Source organism: Dryobates pubescens, chromosome 2 (assembly GCF_014839835.1).
Source record: "Dryobates pubescens isolate bDryPub1 chromosome 2, bDryPub1.pri, whole genome shotgun sequence".
Classification (NCBI taxonomy): Eukaryota; Metazoa; Chordata; class Aves; order Piciformes; family Picidae; genus Dryobates; species Dryobates pubescens.
The window spans coordinates 15414718-15433932 of NC_071613.1; the positions used below are offsets into that span (position 1 = coordinate 15414718).

The window sequence follows — 19215 nt, forward strand, 5'->3', positions numbered from 1 at the left end:
CCTCAGTGTCACTCTGGAGCTGTGGGACAACACAGCAGTGGGTCACTGTGTGGAGATCTGCTTGGTTTGTCTGTGAAGTGGCTCGACTTTGCTGGCTGGAGGAGTGGAGCAAACAGCTTGTGCAGGCCTTCCCTCAGCTGGTACCTTCTGTGGAGATGGTGCTGCTGGTGGATTAGCTACACCTTCCTGCCCTGTTTGAGCCCTGCTGTCTGTTGCACCTCTTAGAGATAGAAGAAATGGCACCCTTCACCCCGAAGGTGTTGACGGCGAACCAAGGGCACCGTGTGGCCTGCACGGCCCCCCGAGGCGTACCCACGCCGCAGGTCTGGTGGGAGAGAAACCAGGAACGAGTTCCCACTGCTGGCAGGGTGCACCAAGAAGCAGAGCAGCTCGTTTTCACCAGCATCAACGAGACAGATGCAGGGACCTACACGTGCCATGCTGCCAACAAGGCTGGAGAGAAGAAACAGGAGTTGAACATCATTGTGGCTAGTAGGCAGCTTTCTGAGAAGGGCTGGGAGGGGACAAAGGGGCTGGAGAGGGGGCTGAGTTGAGCTGGGGGGGGATGGTGCATCACCTCACTGATACACAGAGGCACATCTCATGGCTGGGCTGCAGGGACCCTTGGCTGGCTGCATGCCACCTGTCTGGGATGCCCTGGTGCTGGCCAGAGGGGTGGTGAGCAGCCCTGCCTAACCCCTGCCCTGCCTAACCCCTGCCCTGCCTAACCCCTTCCCTCTGTGCCCAGCGATGCCCAAGTGGGTGGTGATGCCCAAGGACAGCCAGCTGGAAGAGAGCAAGCCAGGATACCTTCACTGCCTGAGCAAGGCCTCCCTGAGACCCACTGTCACCTGGTACCGCAACGGCGTCTCCATCTCTGAGGTGAGGCAACGGGACAGGACGTTAGGGCTTGGAAGGCACCGCCAAGCCCCTGCCACTCAGGGTCACTTCTGCCAGGCATCTGCTTGGCTCATTCCTCTGCTGCTGCTCTTTCCCACATCGCTCCTAGGCCCAGCATCACTGTCACACTCACTCTGGCCTCATCCCTGGCACCATCTCCATCCTGCTGGTGTATGGCTGCACACCTGGCTTGTCTTTAGCCACTCGCTGGCAGCCAGCCCTGTGCTTGTGAGGCAGTGACAAGTACAGTAGCACAGTATATTGGAGGTTGGGAGGGACCTCCAGAGATCACTCAATCCAACCCCCCTGCCAAGGCAGGGTCACCCAGGGTAGTCTGCACAGGAATGCATCCAGGTGGGGTTTGGAAGTCCCCAGAGAAGGAGACTCCACAACCTCTCTGGGCAGCCTGCTGCAGGGCTCTGTCACCCTCACTGTAAAGAAGTTTCTCCTCATGTTGAGCTGAAACCTTTTGTGTTCAAGTTTGTCTCCATTGTTCCTTGTCTTATTAGTGCACACCACCAAAAAGAGCTTGGCCCCCTCCACTTGACACCCACCCCTCAGATAGTGATAGACATTGATCAGATCCTCTCTCAGTCTTCTCAACACTAAACAGCCCCAGGGCTCTCAGTCTCTCTTCACAGGGAAGATGCTCAGGTCCCCTAATCATGCCCTAATCAAGTGAGCTGCCATTGCAGCCTGCCCTCCACGTGGGCCCCAGCAGGGCTGTGTCTCCGAGGTGTGCTGCAGGGCTGGTGGAGCATCGGGAGGGCCGCAAGCAAGGTCTGAGGGCGGGGCTGGTGACAGTGTGGGTTTTGCCCTTCTCCGTGGCCGCGGGCAGGACTCGCGGTTCGAGATCTCGGCCAACGGGACGCTGCGCATCAACAACGTGGAGGTGTACGACGGGACCCTGTACAAGTGCGTCAGCAGCACCCCCGCCGGCAGCATCGAGGGCTACGCCCGGGTGCACGTCCTGGGTACGCTCACCAGCGCCCCTCCTCTGCTCCTCCTGCCTCTCCTGCCTGGCGGGCTGTGGGACGGCATTTCCCGCCCCCCCCCAGCTCTGGTGCCTCCTGCAGCTCTGGGGGCCTAACAGCAACCTCTGTCTCTCGGCAGAGAACCTGAAGTTCACGCCGCCCCCCCAGCCCCTGCAGTGCATGGAGTTCGATAAGGAGGTGACTGTGTCCTGCTCAGCCACCGGCCGGGAAAAACCAACCATCCAGTGGACTAAATCAGGTAAGGGGGCACTCGGGTGGGATAGGTCTGCTTTGTGGTCTGGGGTCCCAGGAACTCTGTGCTGGCTCACCTCCAGCATGGGTGAAGCAGTGGTGCTGCAGCTGCCTGGGAAGCCAACGTGGAGCGCAGTGCTTCGTGCACGATGATCCAGAGGGCTGGAGCACCTCCCCCGTGGGGACAAGCTGGGAGAGCTGGGATTGTTCGGCCTGGAGAAGAGGAGGCTCTGGGGAGACCTCATAATGACCTCCCAGTACCTGAGGGGGGCCTGCAGGAAGGGTGGAGTGAGACTGTTTGCAAAGGCCCGCAGTGATAGGACAAGGGGCAGTGGTTTCAAACCAGAGCAGAGCAGATTTAGATTGGATGTGAGGAACATGCACCATGAGAGTAGTGGAACACTGGAACAGGTTGCCCAGGGAGGTGGTTGAAGTCCCATCCCTGGAGATATTCAAGGTGAGGCTGACAGTGCTCTGGGCAGCCTGATCTAGCTGAGGATGCCCCTGCTGACTGCAGAGGGAGTTGGACTAGATGACCTTTGGAGGTTCCTTCCCACCAGACCATTCTATGACAAGGCCTTGAGCAACCTGCTCTAGTGGGAGGTATCCTTGCCCGTGGCGAAGGGGTTGGAGTTAGATGACCTTGAAGGTCCCTTCCAACCCAAGCCATTCTATATGATTCTGTATACAATCCCTTTCCTTGCCTCCTGCAGATGGGAGCAGCCTGCCATCCCATGTCAGCCACAATGCTGGCATCTTGTCCTTCCACAAGGTGAGCAGGAGCGACTCTGGGAACTACACGTGCATTGCTTCCAACAGCCCGCAAGGCGAGATCCGCGCCAACGTGCAGCTTGTGGTAGCAGGTGAGGGCTCTGCAGCAGGCAGGGAGGTGCCCTGCTGTGCTGGCCTAGCAGTGTGCTTGCCTGGGTGGCATCTGGCTGCCATCTGTCTGGCCTGACCCCGAGCTCTGCGCTGTGGCACTTGAGTGTCTTGGTTTGCCAGCGTCCCCGGGAGGGCACGTGGCGCCGTGCCAGGGCTGGCCCTGCTAGCCCCTGGGAGCTCCACACCCTTCCCAGGAGCTGACAACCTGCTTCTTGGGCTCTCTGCCTTCAGTTTACGTCACCTTCAAGCTGGAGCCAGAGCCCATGACGGTGTACCAGGGGCACACAGCCATGTTCCAGTGCCAGGCGGAGGGAGACCCTGTGCCACACATCCAGTGGAAAGGGAAGGACAAGCTTTTGGATCCCGGCAAGCTCCTGCCCAGGTAGGCAGCCTCCTGCCCAAACTGCGAGGTGGCACAGCGTGGTGCTCCCCACACCTGCCCAACGTGTGCTGATGGTGTGGTCTTGGGTTCCCAGCCTTGGGGGCACACAGTCAGTCGTTTCCATGACCCAGAGCCTGGACTCTCCTGGCCCCAAGCTTGCTCTTTCTCCCAAAGTCTGCCAAGCTGCACTTGGGCAACAGCCATTTTTTCTTGAGCACTGCACAGCCTGAGATTCAAGGCAACCCAGCTGGGCACCCCAGCTCGAGAAGGACAAAGGACTGCTGGAGAGAGTCCAGTGCAGGGCCAGTAAGATGCTGAGAGGACTGGGACATCTCTCACGTGAGGAAAGGCTGAGAGACCTGGGGCTGGTTAACCTGGAGAACAGGAGCCTGAGGGAGATCTTACAGTTGCAAATATCTAAGGGGTGGGTGTCAGGAAGATGGGGCCAGACTCTCCTTAGTGCTCCCCAGTAACAGGAGAAGAGATAACGGGAACAAACTTGAACACAAGAAGTTCCATCTAAACATGAGGAGGAACTTCTTTACTTTGAGGGTGGCAGAGCACTGGAGCAGGCTGCCCAGAGAGGTGGTGGAGTCTCTGTCTCTGGAGACTTTCAAGGCCCACCTGGGCGTGTTCCTGTGTGATCTGCTTTAGGTGCTCCCGCTCTGGCAGGGGGGGTTGGACTCGCTGATCTTCAGAGGTCCCTTCCAACCTCTACCATTCTGTGATAACATCCTGGGGACCCGGGGCTGAGGCAGGGGGTGAGGGGGCTGCAGGTGCCTGAAGGCTGCCTCTGCCCTCTGGTGCTTGCAAAGGGGCTGTGTGTGGTTGGCAGGATTCAGATCATGCCCAACGGCTCCCTGGTGATCTACGACGTGACCAGCGAGGACTCGGGGAAGTACACCTGCATCGCCGGCAACAGCTGCAACATCAAGCACCGCGAGGCCTTCCTCTACGTCGTAGGTGAGGGGCTGCAGCGCGGTCGCCCGGCGGCTCCACCGGCTCCGGCCTCTGCCTCAGGCCCTGCCGCTGGGCTCCTGCTGGGGAACCGCAGAGGCTTCCCAAACCTTCCTGCCTGTGTTCCTCTGTAGCCTGTGTGGCCTCCCAGCGGCTCCACCGGCTCCAGCCTCTGCCTCAGGCCCTGCCGCTGGGCTCCTGCTGGGGAACCGCAGAGGCTTCCCAAACCTTCCTGCCTGTGTTCCTCTGTAGCCTGCCCTAGGTGGACCTGCTGTGGCAGGGGGGTTGGACTGGCCGCTCTCCAGAGGTCCCTTCCAATCCCTGCCGTTCTGCGGACTCTCCTGGGACGCAGCACTGTGCTGGGGGCTCTGCCCAGCCTTCTGTGGGTGGGGGAGGAGGTGGCCACAGCACTGGGGGAAGGAGGTGGATTTCCGCAGGCTTCCGGCGCATTCCTGGGCAGGATGTGGGGAACTCCTCTGCACCCTCATGGATTTAGTGCTCTCTGCCCCACAGACAAGCCAGCAGCTGAAGAGGATGAGGGACCAGGCAGCCACACACCCTACAAGATGATCCAGACCATTGGGCTCTCAGTAGGGGCAGCCGTTGCCTACATTATCATCGTGCTGGGGCTGATGTTCTACTGTAAGAAGCGGAGGAAAGCCAAGAGGCTGAAGAAGCACCCAGAGGGCGAGGAGCCTGAAATGGAGTGTCTGAATGGTGAGGCTGGCATTCCTGGGGGTGGGAACTTCACTGCCAGCCCCTTAACCCTGAGATGGAAGGGGTGTGGAGCAGGGAGCACCCAGGAAACTCACCCTTACCTTAGGAGTCTCTTCATCTTGATTTTGGCTATGCCACCTGGTGGCAGAGACCTGCTGCCAGGTGAAAAAGTCTAGGCTGGGGCAATCCTCAATATCAATGCAGGCTGGGGGATGATGAGATTGAGAGCAGGCTGCAGAAAAGGGCTTAGGGGTACTGGTGGATGAGAAGCTGGACGTGAACCAGCAGTGTGCACTTGCAGCCCAGAAGGCCAATGGCATCCTGGGCTGCATCAAAAGAATACATGGCCAGGAGATGGAGCAAGGTGATTCTGCCCTTCTGCTCTGGTGAGACCTCATCTGGGGTACTGTGTCCACAAGCAAGACATAGGCCTGATGGAGCAAGTCCAGAGAAGAGCCAGAAAGATAATCAGAGGGCTGGAGCTTCTCTCCTGTGAGGGCAGGCTGAGGGAGTTGGGGTTGTTCAGTGTGGAGAAGAGAAGGTTCTGAGGAGACCTTAGAGCTGCATTGCAGTATCTGAAAGGGACCTACAGGAATGCTGTTTAGAAGGGCCCGTGGTGAGAGGAAGAGGGGTAATGGTTTTAAACTAGAGCAGAGGAGATTTAGGTTGGATATCAGGAGGAAGTTCACGATCAGGGTAGTGAAATACTGGAACAGGTTGCCCAGAGATGTGGTGGAGGCCCCATCCCTGGAGACATTCAAGATCATACTTGATGGGTGCCTGAGCAACCTGATCTAGTTGGAGATGTCCCTGCTCACTGCAGGGGGATTGGACAAGATGACCTTTGAAGGGTCCCTTCCAACCTGCTGTATTCTGTGAAATAAGTAAGTTCATGTGAAACCTGCATCCCAGCCCCACATCATGGCCACCTCTGCACTGAGTTTTGTATTGATCCTACTTGCAGCACTCATACATGGCATCACATACACCCTGTGCCAAGAGGAGCAGGGTATCCCTGTTGCAATGTAGTAAACCAGAAGTACTCTGCTGGACTGTTCAGATCCCAGCTCCTGCTGCTGGAGGGGAAAACATTCCACTGAGCAGCCCTGAACTCTTGCTGTCAGCTCACCCTGTAATCTTGAAAGCCCATATGAGCTTTGAGCATCTACAGCATCCTGCAACAAGGACTTCTGGAGCATAAAAGGTTATCTAGAAGCTCTCTCTTTGCTTCTCAAGCTTGTCAGCTATTAGCTCTGCTCTGGAGCACACAGCTCTTCTGTGTCTGAGTGTTCCTCTGAGTGCCTTCTCTGGTTGCACTATCACCTTTCTGAGACGGGGAGCCTGAGACCAGCCATGGTGCATCCAGACTGACACAGCTATGCTGTGTCCTGCTTCCAGCTGTGCCCCTGCCTTCAGTGCCCTGCCCACAGAGCTTGCTCTGGAGGGAAAGCAGGCAAGTCAGGGCTCAGCCCACCACTGTAAATGGGGCATCAGGATTGCTTTTCCCAGGCCTCATGTTATATCTGTCTCTGGCTGCACCTGGAGGCATTTCCCAGTGTCATGGAACCATAGAATTGCCTGGTTGGAAAAGACCAACCATGACCTAACCTCTCCCTGTACACAACTGCCCTCTGCAGCTGGCCACAGCTGGCTTGTACTGTTGGTGCTGGCTGAGTTGGTGGCTTTGGCAAACAGCTGCCAGCAGCACACAGTGCTACCCTGGTTCCTACTTTCTGTGTGTCCAACTGGAGGATTTTCCCCTCCCGCGGCAGCTGAGTTGCTTTGTAACAGCTGTTCCCATGAGAGCCTGCAAACAGACTAAGCTCTAGGTGTCTGTTGTGCATGACTCATTCAGAGAGCCCAGGAGATCTCAGGGGCATTTTCATTTCCAAAAGCTGTTAGAGCTCTTTCTCCTGATGTCCTGGTTGTCCTTGCACCGCTCATCCCAGCAAGGGTTTGTACGTGATGGGGTGAAGTGGAGTTTGCTGCCCTTACAACTGCCTGCATCTCCTTCTCTGCCACTGCAAAGGCTTCCTCCTCCCAGTTCTCCAGCACACAGCACATCTTGGTGGTGTGGGGTTTGCTTCTGAGGTCCTGGCTAAACATCACTGCTGGCTTTGTCTCCTGTTTTACCTCTTTCGTTGGTACTTTGAGCAGAGCTACCCCTCCATGAGAGAAGTCTGGCTGTGGGGAGCATCCTGGGGGGAGGGATGCAGGGGGATCTCTGCAGCTTTGCCACTCTGCTGCTGCTGCCCCTGTGAGCTCTTCCCATGGACAAGTTGCAGGCAGCTCACCCGTGCCAACAGGCTCTGGATATCCTCCTCCTCCTGGGAAAAGGATTTGGTTTATCCTTTTGGAGGTGGTCTCAGGTTTTTATTTGTGTCTTTCTTTATTATATTCTTCTTTTTATTCTGCCAGAGTCTGCCTGTTCTTATCCCCTTCACTTGGAGCCAGTTTAGCTGTCAGAGGCATCCTCCCTGCTGCGAGCAGACCCAGCTGCCCAGATGTCTGCACTCCTCTGGTGCTTTCATAGCCTTTCTGGAGGACTGGTTTGTGCTTGCTGTCAGCTCCAGTGGAGTCACTCCCTTCACCATGGGCTTCAAAGATTTGCCTCTTTTTCCTCCTTTTGGTGTGGTCCTACTTTAGCTGGGTGACCTGAAGTATCTCAGCATCTACCTGAGGACAAGTGCTCCCTGGCTGGCTGACTTTTCCAGTGACTTCAGGATCCAGAAAGGTTTGACCTGCCTATGGATTTGCAATGGATGCTTCCTGTGGATCTCTGTGCTCCTAACAAGTCCATCACCTTCTGAGGTCATGTCCCTGGCGTGCCACATCCTCTGTGACAAGGGGGTCTGCTCTCCATGTCCCTCTGTGTGACTGTTCTGCTTTTTTGGGGTGAATACAGAAATAGCATTTGGAGAAGTTAACAGCTGCGGGGACTGCAGGGGAGCATTTGGTTTCTCTGTTGGCATGTGCTGGCTTCTCCAGGGTATCGTGGCTGTGACTCTCGGACAGGCATTGGAACAGGCTGCCCAGGGAGGTGGTGGAGTCCCTGTCCCTGGAGGTGTTCAAGAAATGTGTGGCCATGGCTCTTCAGGACGTGGTTTCATGATGGCTCTTCAGGACATGGTTTCATGGCCATGGTGGTATGGGGTTGATGGTTGGACTCGATGATCTTAGAGGTCTTTCCCAACTGGAACAACTCTGCAATTCTTTCTCCAGGAGATACTCTGGTGTTGCAGGCAGCTCCTCTCTGCTTGGTTCTCCTCTGTTCTGCTGTATACTTAAACTAAACTTCCTGATCGTTTTGGGGGTCCTTTTGTTCCCAGCTGTCCTGTCAGAGCTCTGTGAAACATGGAGATGTCTGCTTTCAGACGTGTCTCTCGCCGCTGCCTGCTGGTGCTGTCTCTCAGTGTCAGCGTACTCAAAGTTCTGCAGCCTTTGGTATTTTCTTGGCACAGCTGCAGTGGTTGTCTTGTGTTCTCCTCTTGGCTTGGAGCTTGTTAGTCTTGAGACACTATCAGTCATGAGTGCAGACAGCACAGGGTCAAACAGGCTTGCTAATAATTAGCCCAAAACCAGGGAGAGTGGAAGTCTCATCAAGGTTTGATGTGTGGGGTGGATGCTGGTTTTTCACTGGCATCTTCTGCAGATGTTACCCCAGCATGTGAAAGGGGACAGCTGTCAGGAGCCATGGTTCTTAAGTCAGCATACCTCAGTCTTCACACCTCCAAGCTAACAAGTGACAAAGCTACTGTCCCTGTCGCTGTGGCCAGAGCTGCTCAGGGTGGGCTGGTACCTGTCTTGTTTGCCTGTGTGGTGTGCACACACTGCCATGCAGCAGCACCTCTTGGGGGAGATTATGGGCAGTAGGATTGCTGCTGCATGAGGAACACCTGAGGGAACTGGGGTTGTTCAGTCTGGAAAAGAGGAGGTTGAGGGAAGACCTTATTGCCTTCTACAACTACCTGTAAGGAGGTTGGAGCGAGGTGGGGGTCCTTAGCCCTCTGCCCATGCCTTTCCATACCACTATCCCTATGCCTGTCCCAATCCCTCTCCTCATCCCTGTCACTACCCCTATCCGTAACCCTATTCTTATCCCTGTTGCTGTCTCTGTCCCATTCCTTACCCTTATCCCTGTCCTTATCATCTCTTACTAATTCTATCCCCCATGCCTATCCCTGTACCTATCCCTGTCCTTCTCCCTCTTACTAATCCTATCCCCGTGCCTATCCCTGTTTCTGTCCCATTCCTTACCCCTGTCCCTGGCCTTTAATCCTGTCCTTATGCCTTTTCCTGTCTCTGTCCCTATCCTTCCTGGGCACCTGCCAAACAAAAGTGTCTTCAACTACCTCAAAGGAGGCTGGAGCCAGGTGGGGGTTTGTGCCTTCTCACATGCAGCTAGTGAAGGGACCAAAGGAAAGAGCCTCAAATTGTGCCAAGGGAGGTTCAGGTTGAATATTAGGAACATTTTTTTCCCAGGAAGGGTTCTCAGGCACTGGAGCAGGCTGCCCAGGGAGGTGGTGGAGCCACCATCCCTGGAGGTGTTCAAAAGATGCATGTCTGTGGTGCTGAGGGATGTGGTTTAGTGGCAGTGGCTCAGCAGCAGTGGTGGATTGTGAGCTCTAGGTGAGCAGCTGGACTGGAGGATCTCAAAGCTCTCTTCCAACCTCAACAGTGTTGTGATTCTGCTTCACTTTGGGCCAAATGTTACTTCTGTGATTCAGTCCTTTTGTGTGGCCAGATGATTTAATCCTTTCTCCTGAACTAACTGAAATGGGCGAGTGCACAGTAAGGCAGGGGGATGCTGCACACCTGCCAGCCACCTAAGCTTGGTGCTCTGCCCCACTTAACATTCCAGCTCCTGCCTTCAGCTTATGGAAAGTGCCTCTTCCTGGTGGTAAGCTTGATCCAAGCAGTAAATGTATTCAAAGTTAAGGCTGGCTCTCTGTACAGTTACCTGTGCAGTCTCCCCGCTACAAGCTGCCTGTAGGGTTCTCTGTGTTTTTAAGGCAATAATGCTTTGTCCCTCCTGGGGTTGCCCAGCAAGGTTGTGGATGCCCCCTCCCCAGAGGTGTTCAAGGCCAGGTTAGACAGAGTCTTGAGCATCCTGGGCTGGTGGAAGGTGTCCCTGACCAGGGTGGAGGGCATGGAACTAGATGACCTTTAAGGTCCTTTGCAACCCAAACCCTTCTGATTGTATGATTTGCCCTGTTCCCTGGCTACTGTTTGTGCTAGGGAGATCCCTGACAGAGGTCCTGAGCAGAAGGAGGAGGAGTTGACTGCAAGGACAGTGCTTCCTAGCGCTGCTTTAACCCAGGCAGCAAAGGGAACTCCAGGCTGATTTGATCTGACAGGTTCAACATTACCAAGGACATGAGCATTGCTGGCTGGCTGGGAAGTGAGCAGGAAGGTCAGCCTGCAGCCAAGTGCTAGAGAAGATAGATAGGTGGTAGATAAGTGCAAGATAAGAGCATGCTGGGCATCAAGAGACTATGTGATAGTGGGCAGGGTCTTTTCTGCTCTGCCTCTGTCTCACACATCTGATCTGCTGCTGCCCTGCGGGATTTTGTCAAAGGTAGTTTGGATGTAGCCACTCCTTTGGGGTGACTGAGTGGCATGGGATGGACAAGGCCAGATGGGGCTCAGTGGCTCTGGGACCAAAGCCATTGCTCAGCATCTGATTTCCGGGGTGGCTGCAAGGCTGCTAGAGATGGGGTCAGATGTGAGCCCAGAAGAGACAACTGTGTGGAGGCCACTCTGTTGCCTGGAGCACACACATCAAGCTGGCCGCTCGGAGCCAGTTGTGGGTGCTTGGGAGTGGCAGCCTCAGAAGGGACTAATGCTCTCTGCACAGCCTGGCAGGATGCTGAGCTATTTGTGCCTCCCTTGCAGGTGGTGCTTTGCTGCAGAATGGGCAGATGACAGCAGAGATCCAGGAAGAAGTAGCCTTGACCAACCTGGGCAGCAGCTCTGGGGCCAGCAAGCGGCACAGCACCGCTGACAAGATGCACTTTCCGCGTTCCAACCTGCAGACAATCACAACCCTGGGTATGCTGAGCCACCCTGGCCCTGACCCCACTCCAGCAGGAAACCTGTGGCTGGAACCCCAGCTTGTCCTTGCTGGAAACGTTGGGCTAGAGAGAGCCCTGCAGCCACTGGGCTGTGACATCCACACGCTGTCCTAACGTCTTCCCCTGTGCTGCTCTGCGCTTCCAGGCAGGGGGGAGTTTGGTGAAGTTTTCCTGGCTAAGGCAAAAGGTGCAGAGGATGGTGAGGGGGAAGCACTGGTGCTGGTGAAGAGCCTGCAGACGAGGGACGAGCAGCTGCAGCTGGACTTCCGGCGAGAGGCAGAGATGTTTGGCAAGCTGAACCACTCCAACGTGGTGCGGCTGCTGGGGCTGTGCCGTGAGGCAGAGCCACACTACATGGTCCTGGAGTATGTGGACTTGGTAAGGGCCCCTCCCAGCAGTGCCTGCAGAGAGGAGGAGGAGGAGGGTTGGGTGATGGGCAGGAGGGCCTGCAAGAGTGGCAGGGTCCAGGCTGGCAACCCAGGGCAAGGAAGATGTAGGGAGACCAGTCTGAGATAATCACTGTGGAGGAGTCTCGGGGGAATGTCTCCTGCAAGACCTGAAACTACTTCTTCCTCTTCCACATGCTCCTAATTTCTGGCTTATGAGCAGGACATAAAGCAGGGGGTTGCACAAGATGACCTTTGAAGGGTCTCTTCCAACCCAGTGTGTTCTATAGAATTGTTTTGGTTGGAAAAGATCTAAGATCAAATCCAACCATCGGCCTAAGGCCACCACGGTGCTGCCACTCAGCCAGGTTAGGCTGTGGGACTCCATGCTACTGAATGGCTGTGAATGCTAAGGGCTGTTATGGAGAGCTTGGGAGTTCAGGGGAGAGAAAGCTTGGGGCATGAAAACCCTCCTGGAAATGCCAGGCATGCTTACTCTCATCTTGAGCCATTTCAGGCCCAGAAGTGACCCAGAAGTGTTGGCTTGTGGGCAGGTGGGAACTGTGGCCCAGGAGTTGAGGATCTGTGGGCTTCCCAGTGGGCTTGTCACCTCTGGGCATCACAGGGGTGGATGTGGGTAGAAATGGGTAGATTCAGACTGGATGTTAGGAAGAAGTTGTTCCCCATGAGGGTGGTGAGAGACTGGCACAGGTTACCCAGGGAGGTGGTGGAAGCCTCATCCCTGGAGGTGTTTGCAGCCAGGCTGGACGTGGCTGTGAGCAACCTGCTGTGGTGTGAGGTGTCCCTGCCCATGGCAGGGGGCTTGGAACTGGATGATCCATGAGGTCCTTTCCAACTCTTTACAATTCTATGATCCTGTGGCTGGCAGCATGAGGAGGTGCGGCATGAGGAGGTGCTGCCTCTGAGCTTCACTTTCTGTCTCCCAGGGGGACCTGAAGCAGTTCCTGAGGATCTCCAAGAGCAAAGATGAGTCTCTGAAGCCACAGCCCCTCACAACCAAACACAAGGTGCTAATGCAGTTTTGGAAGTGCTGTGGGGCTGAGGAGCCCGAGTAGGGCAGGCAGTGCTGACATCCCTCTGGGGTCAGGTGTCTCTCTGCACACAGGTGGCCCTGGGCATGGAGCATCTCTCCAACGGCAGGTTCGTGCACCGGGACTTGGCAGCCAGGAACTGCCTGGTCAGCGCCCAGCGGCAGGTCAAGGTCTCATCCCTCAGCCTCAGCAAGGATGTGTACAACAGGTCAGCTGGCAGCCTGGCAGGGGGCTGGGAGGGGGTGGGATGGCGCCAGGCTCATGGCCTGCCCCTGCTGCCTGCAGCGAGTACTACCACTTCCGCCAAGCCTGGATCCCGCTGCGCTGGATGCCGCCTGAAGCCGTGCTGGAGGACGAGTTCTCCACCAAGTCAGATGTCTGGTCCTTTGGGGTGCTCATGTGGGAGGTCTTCATGCATGGAGAGATGCCTTACGCCCCCATGGCAGATGATGAGGTCCTAGCAGGTATGTGGTGTCCCTAGCACTGTAACCTACTTCTTTTTCTGGTGGTGGAGGCAGCCAGCCAGGCTGGGGGATGTCCTGCTTTGTTCCCCATGGCGCTGGTCTGGCTGCGGAGGCTGCTCTGGCCCTGCATGGAGGGATGCTGTCCTTGGATCACAGGATGTTAAGGGTTGGAAGGAACCTCTGGAGATCATCCAGTCCACCTCCCCTGCCAGAGCAGGAGCATAGAATCCAGCACAGGTCACACAGGAACACATCCAGATGGGGCTGGAAAGGCTCCAGAGAAGGAGACTCCACAACCTCTCTGGGCAGCCTGTTCCAGTGCTCTGTGAGCCTCACAGTGGAGAAGTTCTTCCTCATGTTGAGGTGGAACCTCCTGTGCTGCAGTTTCTATCCATTGCCCCTTGTCCTGTCCCAGGGTGCAACTGAGAAGAAGCTTTCCCCTCCCTCTTGACCCCCAGCCCTCGGATATTTATAACCATTTATTAGATCCCCTCTCAGCCTTCTTCTCTCCAGGCTAACCAGCCCCAGGGCTCAGCCTCTCCTCACAGGGCAGTGCTCCAGTCCCTCCATCATCCTCATAGCCTCCGTTGGACTCTCTCAATAGATCCCTGTCCCTCCTGAACTGGGGAGCCCAGAACTGGATGCAGTATTGCCCCCTTTGGAGAGGATCACAGCTCCTCCCCATGGCCCTTTGGACTCTGCTTTCTTGGCAGGTCTGCAGTCAGGCAAGACAAAGCTGCCTCAGCCCGAGGGCTGCCCTTCCCGCCTCGCCAAGCTGATGCAGCGCTGCTGGGCGCCCAGCCCTAAGGACAGACCCTCCTTCAGCGAGCTCGCCACCGCCCTGGGGGACAGCCCAGCCGACAGCAAAGCCTGAGCAGCCCACCCCTGGCTGGGGAAGGATGCAGCGGGGCGGACAGGGAGGTCTTGTAGGTGCCCGGGGACTCCCTGGCAGTCCTGTGGGCCCCTCGCTGCGCCCAGCCCCCGTGCGCCGGCAAGCACCTCAGCACCAGCAGCTGCTGGACTCAAAGCACAAGCCAGTGTACCCCAGGCCCCCACCCCTCTCCTCCACAGGTCCCTTGCTGCCTCTCTTGCTCTCTGCCTGCCCAGCCCTGCGCTGGTGGGGATGGAGGGCAGCTCTCACCGACCTGGCAGGACCTGGGCTCCAGCACCAAGCTCTCTGTCTCCACTCACCACACGCATCTCTGACCCCGCCTCCCGTCCTCCGTGCTGGGCACGCCTGCCTCCCCTGCACCCTATGGGCACAGGCCAGCCTGCAGGAACACAAAGTGCCGGGCCCAGGGGGGATCTCACCACCTTCTCCACCTGCCCTGTGCCTTTCTTTTGTACAATGACTCTGGGTAGCACCCCTCCCTCTTTTCCACAGCGCTGACTCCTCCCTACCATAGTATTTCTGTTACTGGAATGCAGCCTAGTGTGGGTTAGTTTGCTTGAGTGGAGGGTACTGCAGCCAAGAAGGGTTGGGTTTTGTTGAGTTTTTATATGTTGCTCTCAATAAAGAAGGCTTTTTTTTTTTTTTAGAAGACTGTTTTCCTCCCCCTGGCTCCTGGGGCCTGCTGGGGGCTCCCTCCTCAGGCATCTGTCTCCTGGGTTTAACACTTTTGCCCCCTTCCCAGCTGGATCCAAGATGCTGTTCCCAGCCTCTTGTGGCCTGAGGGAGCACTTTGCCTCAGCACTTGCTGCCTCTCTGGGCAGCCAGGGGTGGCTCTTCCCAGGGGGGTATGTGTCTCACCAGAGAAATGCTCCTTTGGGACTCCCTGCAAGCAACCACTTGCAGACACAGGTTCCCCCCTGGTAGAGGCAGCCAAGCTCTTGTGGCAACTTTTCTCCTTTGTAATGGGGGTTGTGCTCCCAGCCCTGAGGCCTGGAGCAGCTTTGCAGTCAGTAATGCATTGTGTTTTCATACAGCAGATTTCAGCTCTGCTGTCTCAGAGGACTGAGGAGCCAGCAGGGCCAGCACTGGATACTGGGGAGGCTCCTGCAGCCCTCTCCTCTGTGCCAGTGTCCCAGAGCAATGGCAGAGCTCTGACAGATTCCTGGGGAGGGAGGAAAGGGCAGGTTGTGGACAGGAAGCCTCAGTCATAGAATAATAGAATGGTTTGTGTTGGAAGGGACCTTAAAGATCATCCAGACCAAACCCCTTCACCATGGGCAGGGACACCTTCCACTGTGACAGGTTGCTCAAGGCCTTGTCCAGCCTGGCCTTGGAACATCTCCAAAGAGGTGGCATCCACAGCCTCCCTGGGCAACCTGTTCCAGTGCCTCACCACTCTCACTGGAAAGAATTTCTCCCTAATCTCCAGTCTAAATCTTCTCTTTTCCAGCTTCAATCCATTCCCCCCTCATCCTGCCACCACAAGCCCTTGTCAAAAGTCCCTCCCCAGCTTTCTTGTAGTCCCCTTCAGGCACTGGAAGGCTGCTATAAGGTCTCCCTGGAGCCTTCTCTTCTCCAGGCTGAACAGCCTCAACTCTTGCAGCCTGTCCCTGTAGTGGAGGTGCTCCAGCCCTCTGATCATCTTTGTGACCTCTAGACCCACTCCAGCAGTTCAATGTCCTGCTTTTGTTGAAGGCCCCAGAACTGGATGCAGTACTCCATGTGTGGTCTCACAAAAGCAGCACAGAGGGGGCAGAATCACCTCTCTCATCCTGCTGGTCACACTGTTTGTGATGCAGCCCAACACACAGTTGCCTTCTGGGCTGCCAGTGCACATTGCCAGAGCATACTGAGTTTGTCATCAACTGCCACCCCTAAGTCTTTCTCCTCCACTTGGCCTTACTGAACTTAATGAGGTTGGCTTGGGACCACCTTTTGGCCCAGAAATGCTCCTAGCTGGTTCTGCAACTGCTTCATAGAATCACAGAATTGTTTTGGTTGGAAAAGACCTCTGCCCCCAGGTGAAGGCCACCTGCATATTGGACAGAGTTATCCCTTCTCCTCCCAGCTTGCTGCCCCATGGTGGACATGACAGGCAGAGCAGCAGGGCTGTTGCTGTGCTCACTCAAAATGCTCCTGGATGTGCTGGAGTTGGAGCCAGGCACCATCACTGGTGGTGACCTAGCCAAGCAGGATCTTTATGGTGCCACAGCTAGAGAACAGAGAAGCCAAGGATTTCTGGAGTGAGAGAGTCACAGAAACATTCAGGTTGGAAAAGACCCTCAGGATGACCAAGTCCTACTCTACAAGGTTCACACCTAAGCCATAGTCCCAGGCACCACATCCAAACCACCTTTAAACACATCCAGGCTTGGTGACTCAACCACCTCCCTGGGCAGCACATTCCAATGCCTGACCACTCTTGCTGGGGAAAGTTGTTTCCTCATGTCCAGTCTAACCCTACCCAGTTGTAGCTAGAGGCCATTCCCTCTTGTTCTATCACTAATTACCTGTGAGAAGAGACCAGCAGCAGCCTCTCCACAACATCCTTTCGGGTAGCTGTAGAGAGCAATGAGGTCTGCCCTCAGCCTCCTCTTCAGACTAACCATCCCCAGCTCCTTCAGTTGCTCTTCATCAGATTTATTCCCCAGGCCCTTCCCCAGCTTTGTTCCCCTCCTCTGCCCTGGCTCCAGCACTTCCACATCTCTCCTGTAGTGAGGTGGCCCAAAACTGGACACAACACTCGAGGTGTGGCCTCCCCAGAGCTGAGTACAAGGGGACAGTCTTGTTCTGCAAGCTTCATGCATGCAGGTATCTCTGTCCTGGGAGAGACCAACATGAGCTGGTTCTGTCAGCAGGGTCAGAAGGGGCTGCTCAGTTTTATTGCAACACATCTTGGGGACTCTTGTGCACATTTACCATGCAGTCAAGACTTGGTGACTACAGGGAAGAGCCCAATTGGAAAAGGCACTAAAGCCAGGACAAACTCCAGACCCAAAGGGTGCAGGAAGATGGGGGCTGGGACTGTGTATTTTTAGGAGTGATGTAATGAAAAAGTTCAGTATCTTTGGGGATGGGACAGATGTAGGCCAAACTAATTGGAAACAGCAAGCTGAGCAAGTATAGTCCTGGGTTAATGCAGTGGAGGAGAGCAGGAAAACAGAGCCCCTGCAGGAGAACGAGAGGCTTTGGGTGGTTGACAGAGGTGGGATCCAATTGCTTCAGCCCAAATTGGAGGAACAGCAAGAAAAAAAAGACCTAAACAAAAAAAAACCCCAAACCCAAGCCAAATAAAATAAAATAAACAATCATTTAAAAAGCCCCAAACAACCAACACCAGAAAAAAACCCACACCAGAGCAAAGGTGCACCTGGTGGGCCAAAACTGAGGAGTTCCTGAACACCAGAAGAAGACAGCAAGCAGGTATGCACAGTCCCAGCCAACGAAGCACAAGGACACCCAAAATAGGCATTGCCAGCAGCTCTTGGTGGTTGTCAGAAAGTGATCTGAGCTCCCCTTGCATCTCTGCACGCTTTGAGCACCTCAAGGCAATCCACTGCTCAGCTTGAAGCAGCACTTTCTTGGGGTTGCTCTGATTTAAGCTGCCACCCTGGAGCTCTTATGCGACAATGCCAGACACCTGGGGGGGGGAACTAATGGGTCTTAATTGTCAGAAGCAGCCTCACCTGGGACCTCCTAGCCACTTGAGCTGCATTTAACCTCAAGCCTGTGTGTTCAGCTTTGGTTTGAACAATCTGGTAGGTGTTGTTATTCTTATCTCTAGCCCTGTCTTCTAGGTGTTTGTTGTAGACTTATTATCCAATCCTGGGTTTGGCCATATCTCCTGACTGGGTGGATACTGGACTTGGTTCATCGCTTGCTCTGTGCATGGACCTTGTTACCAATGCCCATCTCTGCTCTGCTCAGGTACTGTGGGACCATACCTGTTAGTGAGGGCATGGGATCACCTTAGATACTGGCTAATCACCCCTCATGGAGCAGCCACACTCTCATGGATGAAGGGCAGAAGCATCTTGGAACACGTGCTCAAGATGAGGCTAGAGAGGGAGAGGATGGCAGCAGAAGGCTTCAACCTGCCCCAAATGTGCCAGTGCTCATCTCTTGCCTGTGCAGACTCTCTTGCAGCCTGGGGGGCAAAAGGCCTCCACATGGCCCTGCCCTCAAAAAGGTCTAGGGGAAGGGAGAAGGAAGGAACATGTAGCAGCCCTATGGGTGAGAGAAAGCCCAGTCCTGCTGGTTGCATGCTTTGCTGAGCAGGCAGACTGGCCTGGCTCTGGCCATCACATCTAAGTGCCAGTTGTTCTCAGCCTAACTGGTGCCTCCAGCCATGCAAGAGGGTCTTGCAGCCCCTTCCTCAGCCTGGCTTGACAGAGGGAGGCCTTTGTCTCACCTGTGCCAGGTGTCATTTGCACTCTGCTGAAAGCCAGGGTGGTCAGGGCATGTGATGGGAGGCATGTGAGTCCCAGCAGCCCTGCTGGGAGCTATAAATGGCATGTGTGCTCACTGGAGGAGCATGGCTGGCAGGGAGGAGGGGGAGGCAGTGGCGGCCAGGGGGGGTGTTTGGTTTTGCAGTTACTCACTTGCTCTGTAGGAGGCTGGCCCTAGAGTGGGAGACAGCTGTGAAGGCTGGTGGCAAGCGTCCGTGCCCTCTGAGTGATGAGGTGGATATGGAAAGGGCTTGTGCAAGCTGCTGACCACTCCGGGGGGGCTGGGGGAGGGGGAGGCAGAAGGCCAGATGGGTCCGTGGCAGGGCTGGTGCTGGCAGTGGTGAGGTCTTGCCCTAGGCTGAAATTGCTGTTTGTAGGACAAGGCGCAGGAGAGGCTTTTCTCTCAACCAAGGCTGTGGCTCTGTCCTCAGAGCTTGGAGCTCTGTAGCCCGTCCTGCTAAAGAGAGACCCTTCCTCTTCTACCAGCGGTCATCTTGTACTTGGGCAACGGGCATTTTGGCGGCATCTGCCCAGTCCTGCGCCCTGCACGCACTTGAGCACCCGTGTGGCCCCCAGGTCCCTGCAGCTCCTCCTCCTGACCCCGGGCAGACCCCGCGACTACCAGAGACAAGTGGGCAGCACGTTGTCCCCGCAGTGGGAACAGCTGGGATGGGTTGGGGGGGGTAGCGGGGGGCGTACAGCTGCCTGGAGCAACACCTGGTGGCACAGCGAAGGGGCGGGCAGGATGGCGGCGCTGGCGCCGAGCTCCTCCCGCCTGCAGCCCGAGGCCGGCGCCGGGGGCACGGCGGGGCGCCTCAGCCATGCGGTATGTCCC

General features: G+C 55.9%; 1 protein-coding gene across 3 annotated transcripts in view; it reads left to right on the forward strand.

Annotated features, from left to right (window-relative positions):
* Positions 1 to 14116, forward strand: part of PTK7 (protein tyrosine kinase 7 (inactive)) — a 55321-nt gene extending 41205 nt beyond the window's left edge. For all 3 annotated transcript variants that reach the window (XM_054170874.1, XM_054170881.1, XM_054170884.1), the window contains 14 exons: positions 226 to 492; positions 749 to 882; positions 1739 to 1874; positions 2014 to 2133; positions 2840 to 2989; positions 3240 to 3390; positions 4226 to 4353; positions 4861 to 5064; positions 10960 to 11115; positions 11284 to 11516; positions 12472 to 12552; positions 12633 to 12784; positions 12862 to 13040; positions 13754 to 14116. In XM_054170874.1, coding sequence (XP_054026849.1) covers positions 226 to 492; positions 749 to 882; positions 1739 to 1874; positions 2014 to 2133; positions 2840 to 2989; positions 3240 to 3390; positions 4226 to 4353; positions 4861 to 5064; positions 10960 to 11115; positions 11284 to 11516; positions 12472 to 12552; positions 12633 to 12784; positions 12862 to 13040; positions 13754 to 13914 — 2252 coding nt within the window. In that variant the 3' untranslated portion in view covers positions 13915 to 14116. The remainder of the gene's footprint in view (positions 1 to 225; positions 493 to 748; positions 883 to 1738; positions 1875 to 2013; positions 2134 to 2839; positions 2990 to 3239; positions 3391 to 4225; positions 4354 to 4860; positions 5065 to 10959; positions 11116 to 11283; positions 11517 to 12471; positions 12553 to 12632; positions 12785 to 12861; positions 13041 to 13753) is intronic.
* The last annotated feature ends 5099 nt before the right edge of the window (positions 14117 to 19215 follow it).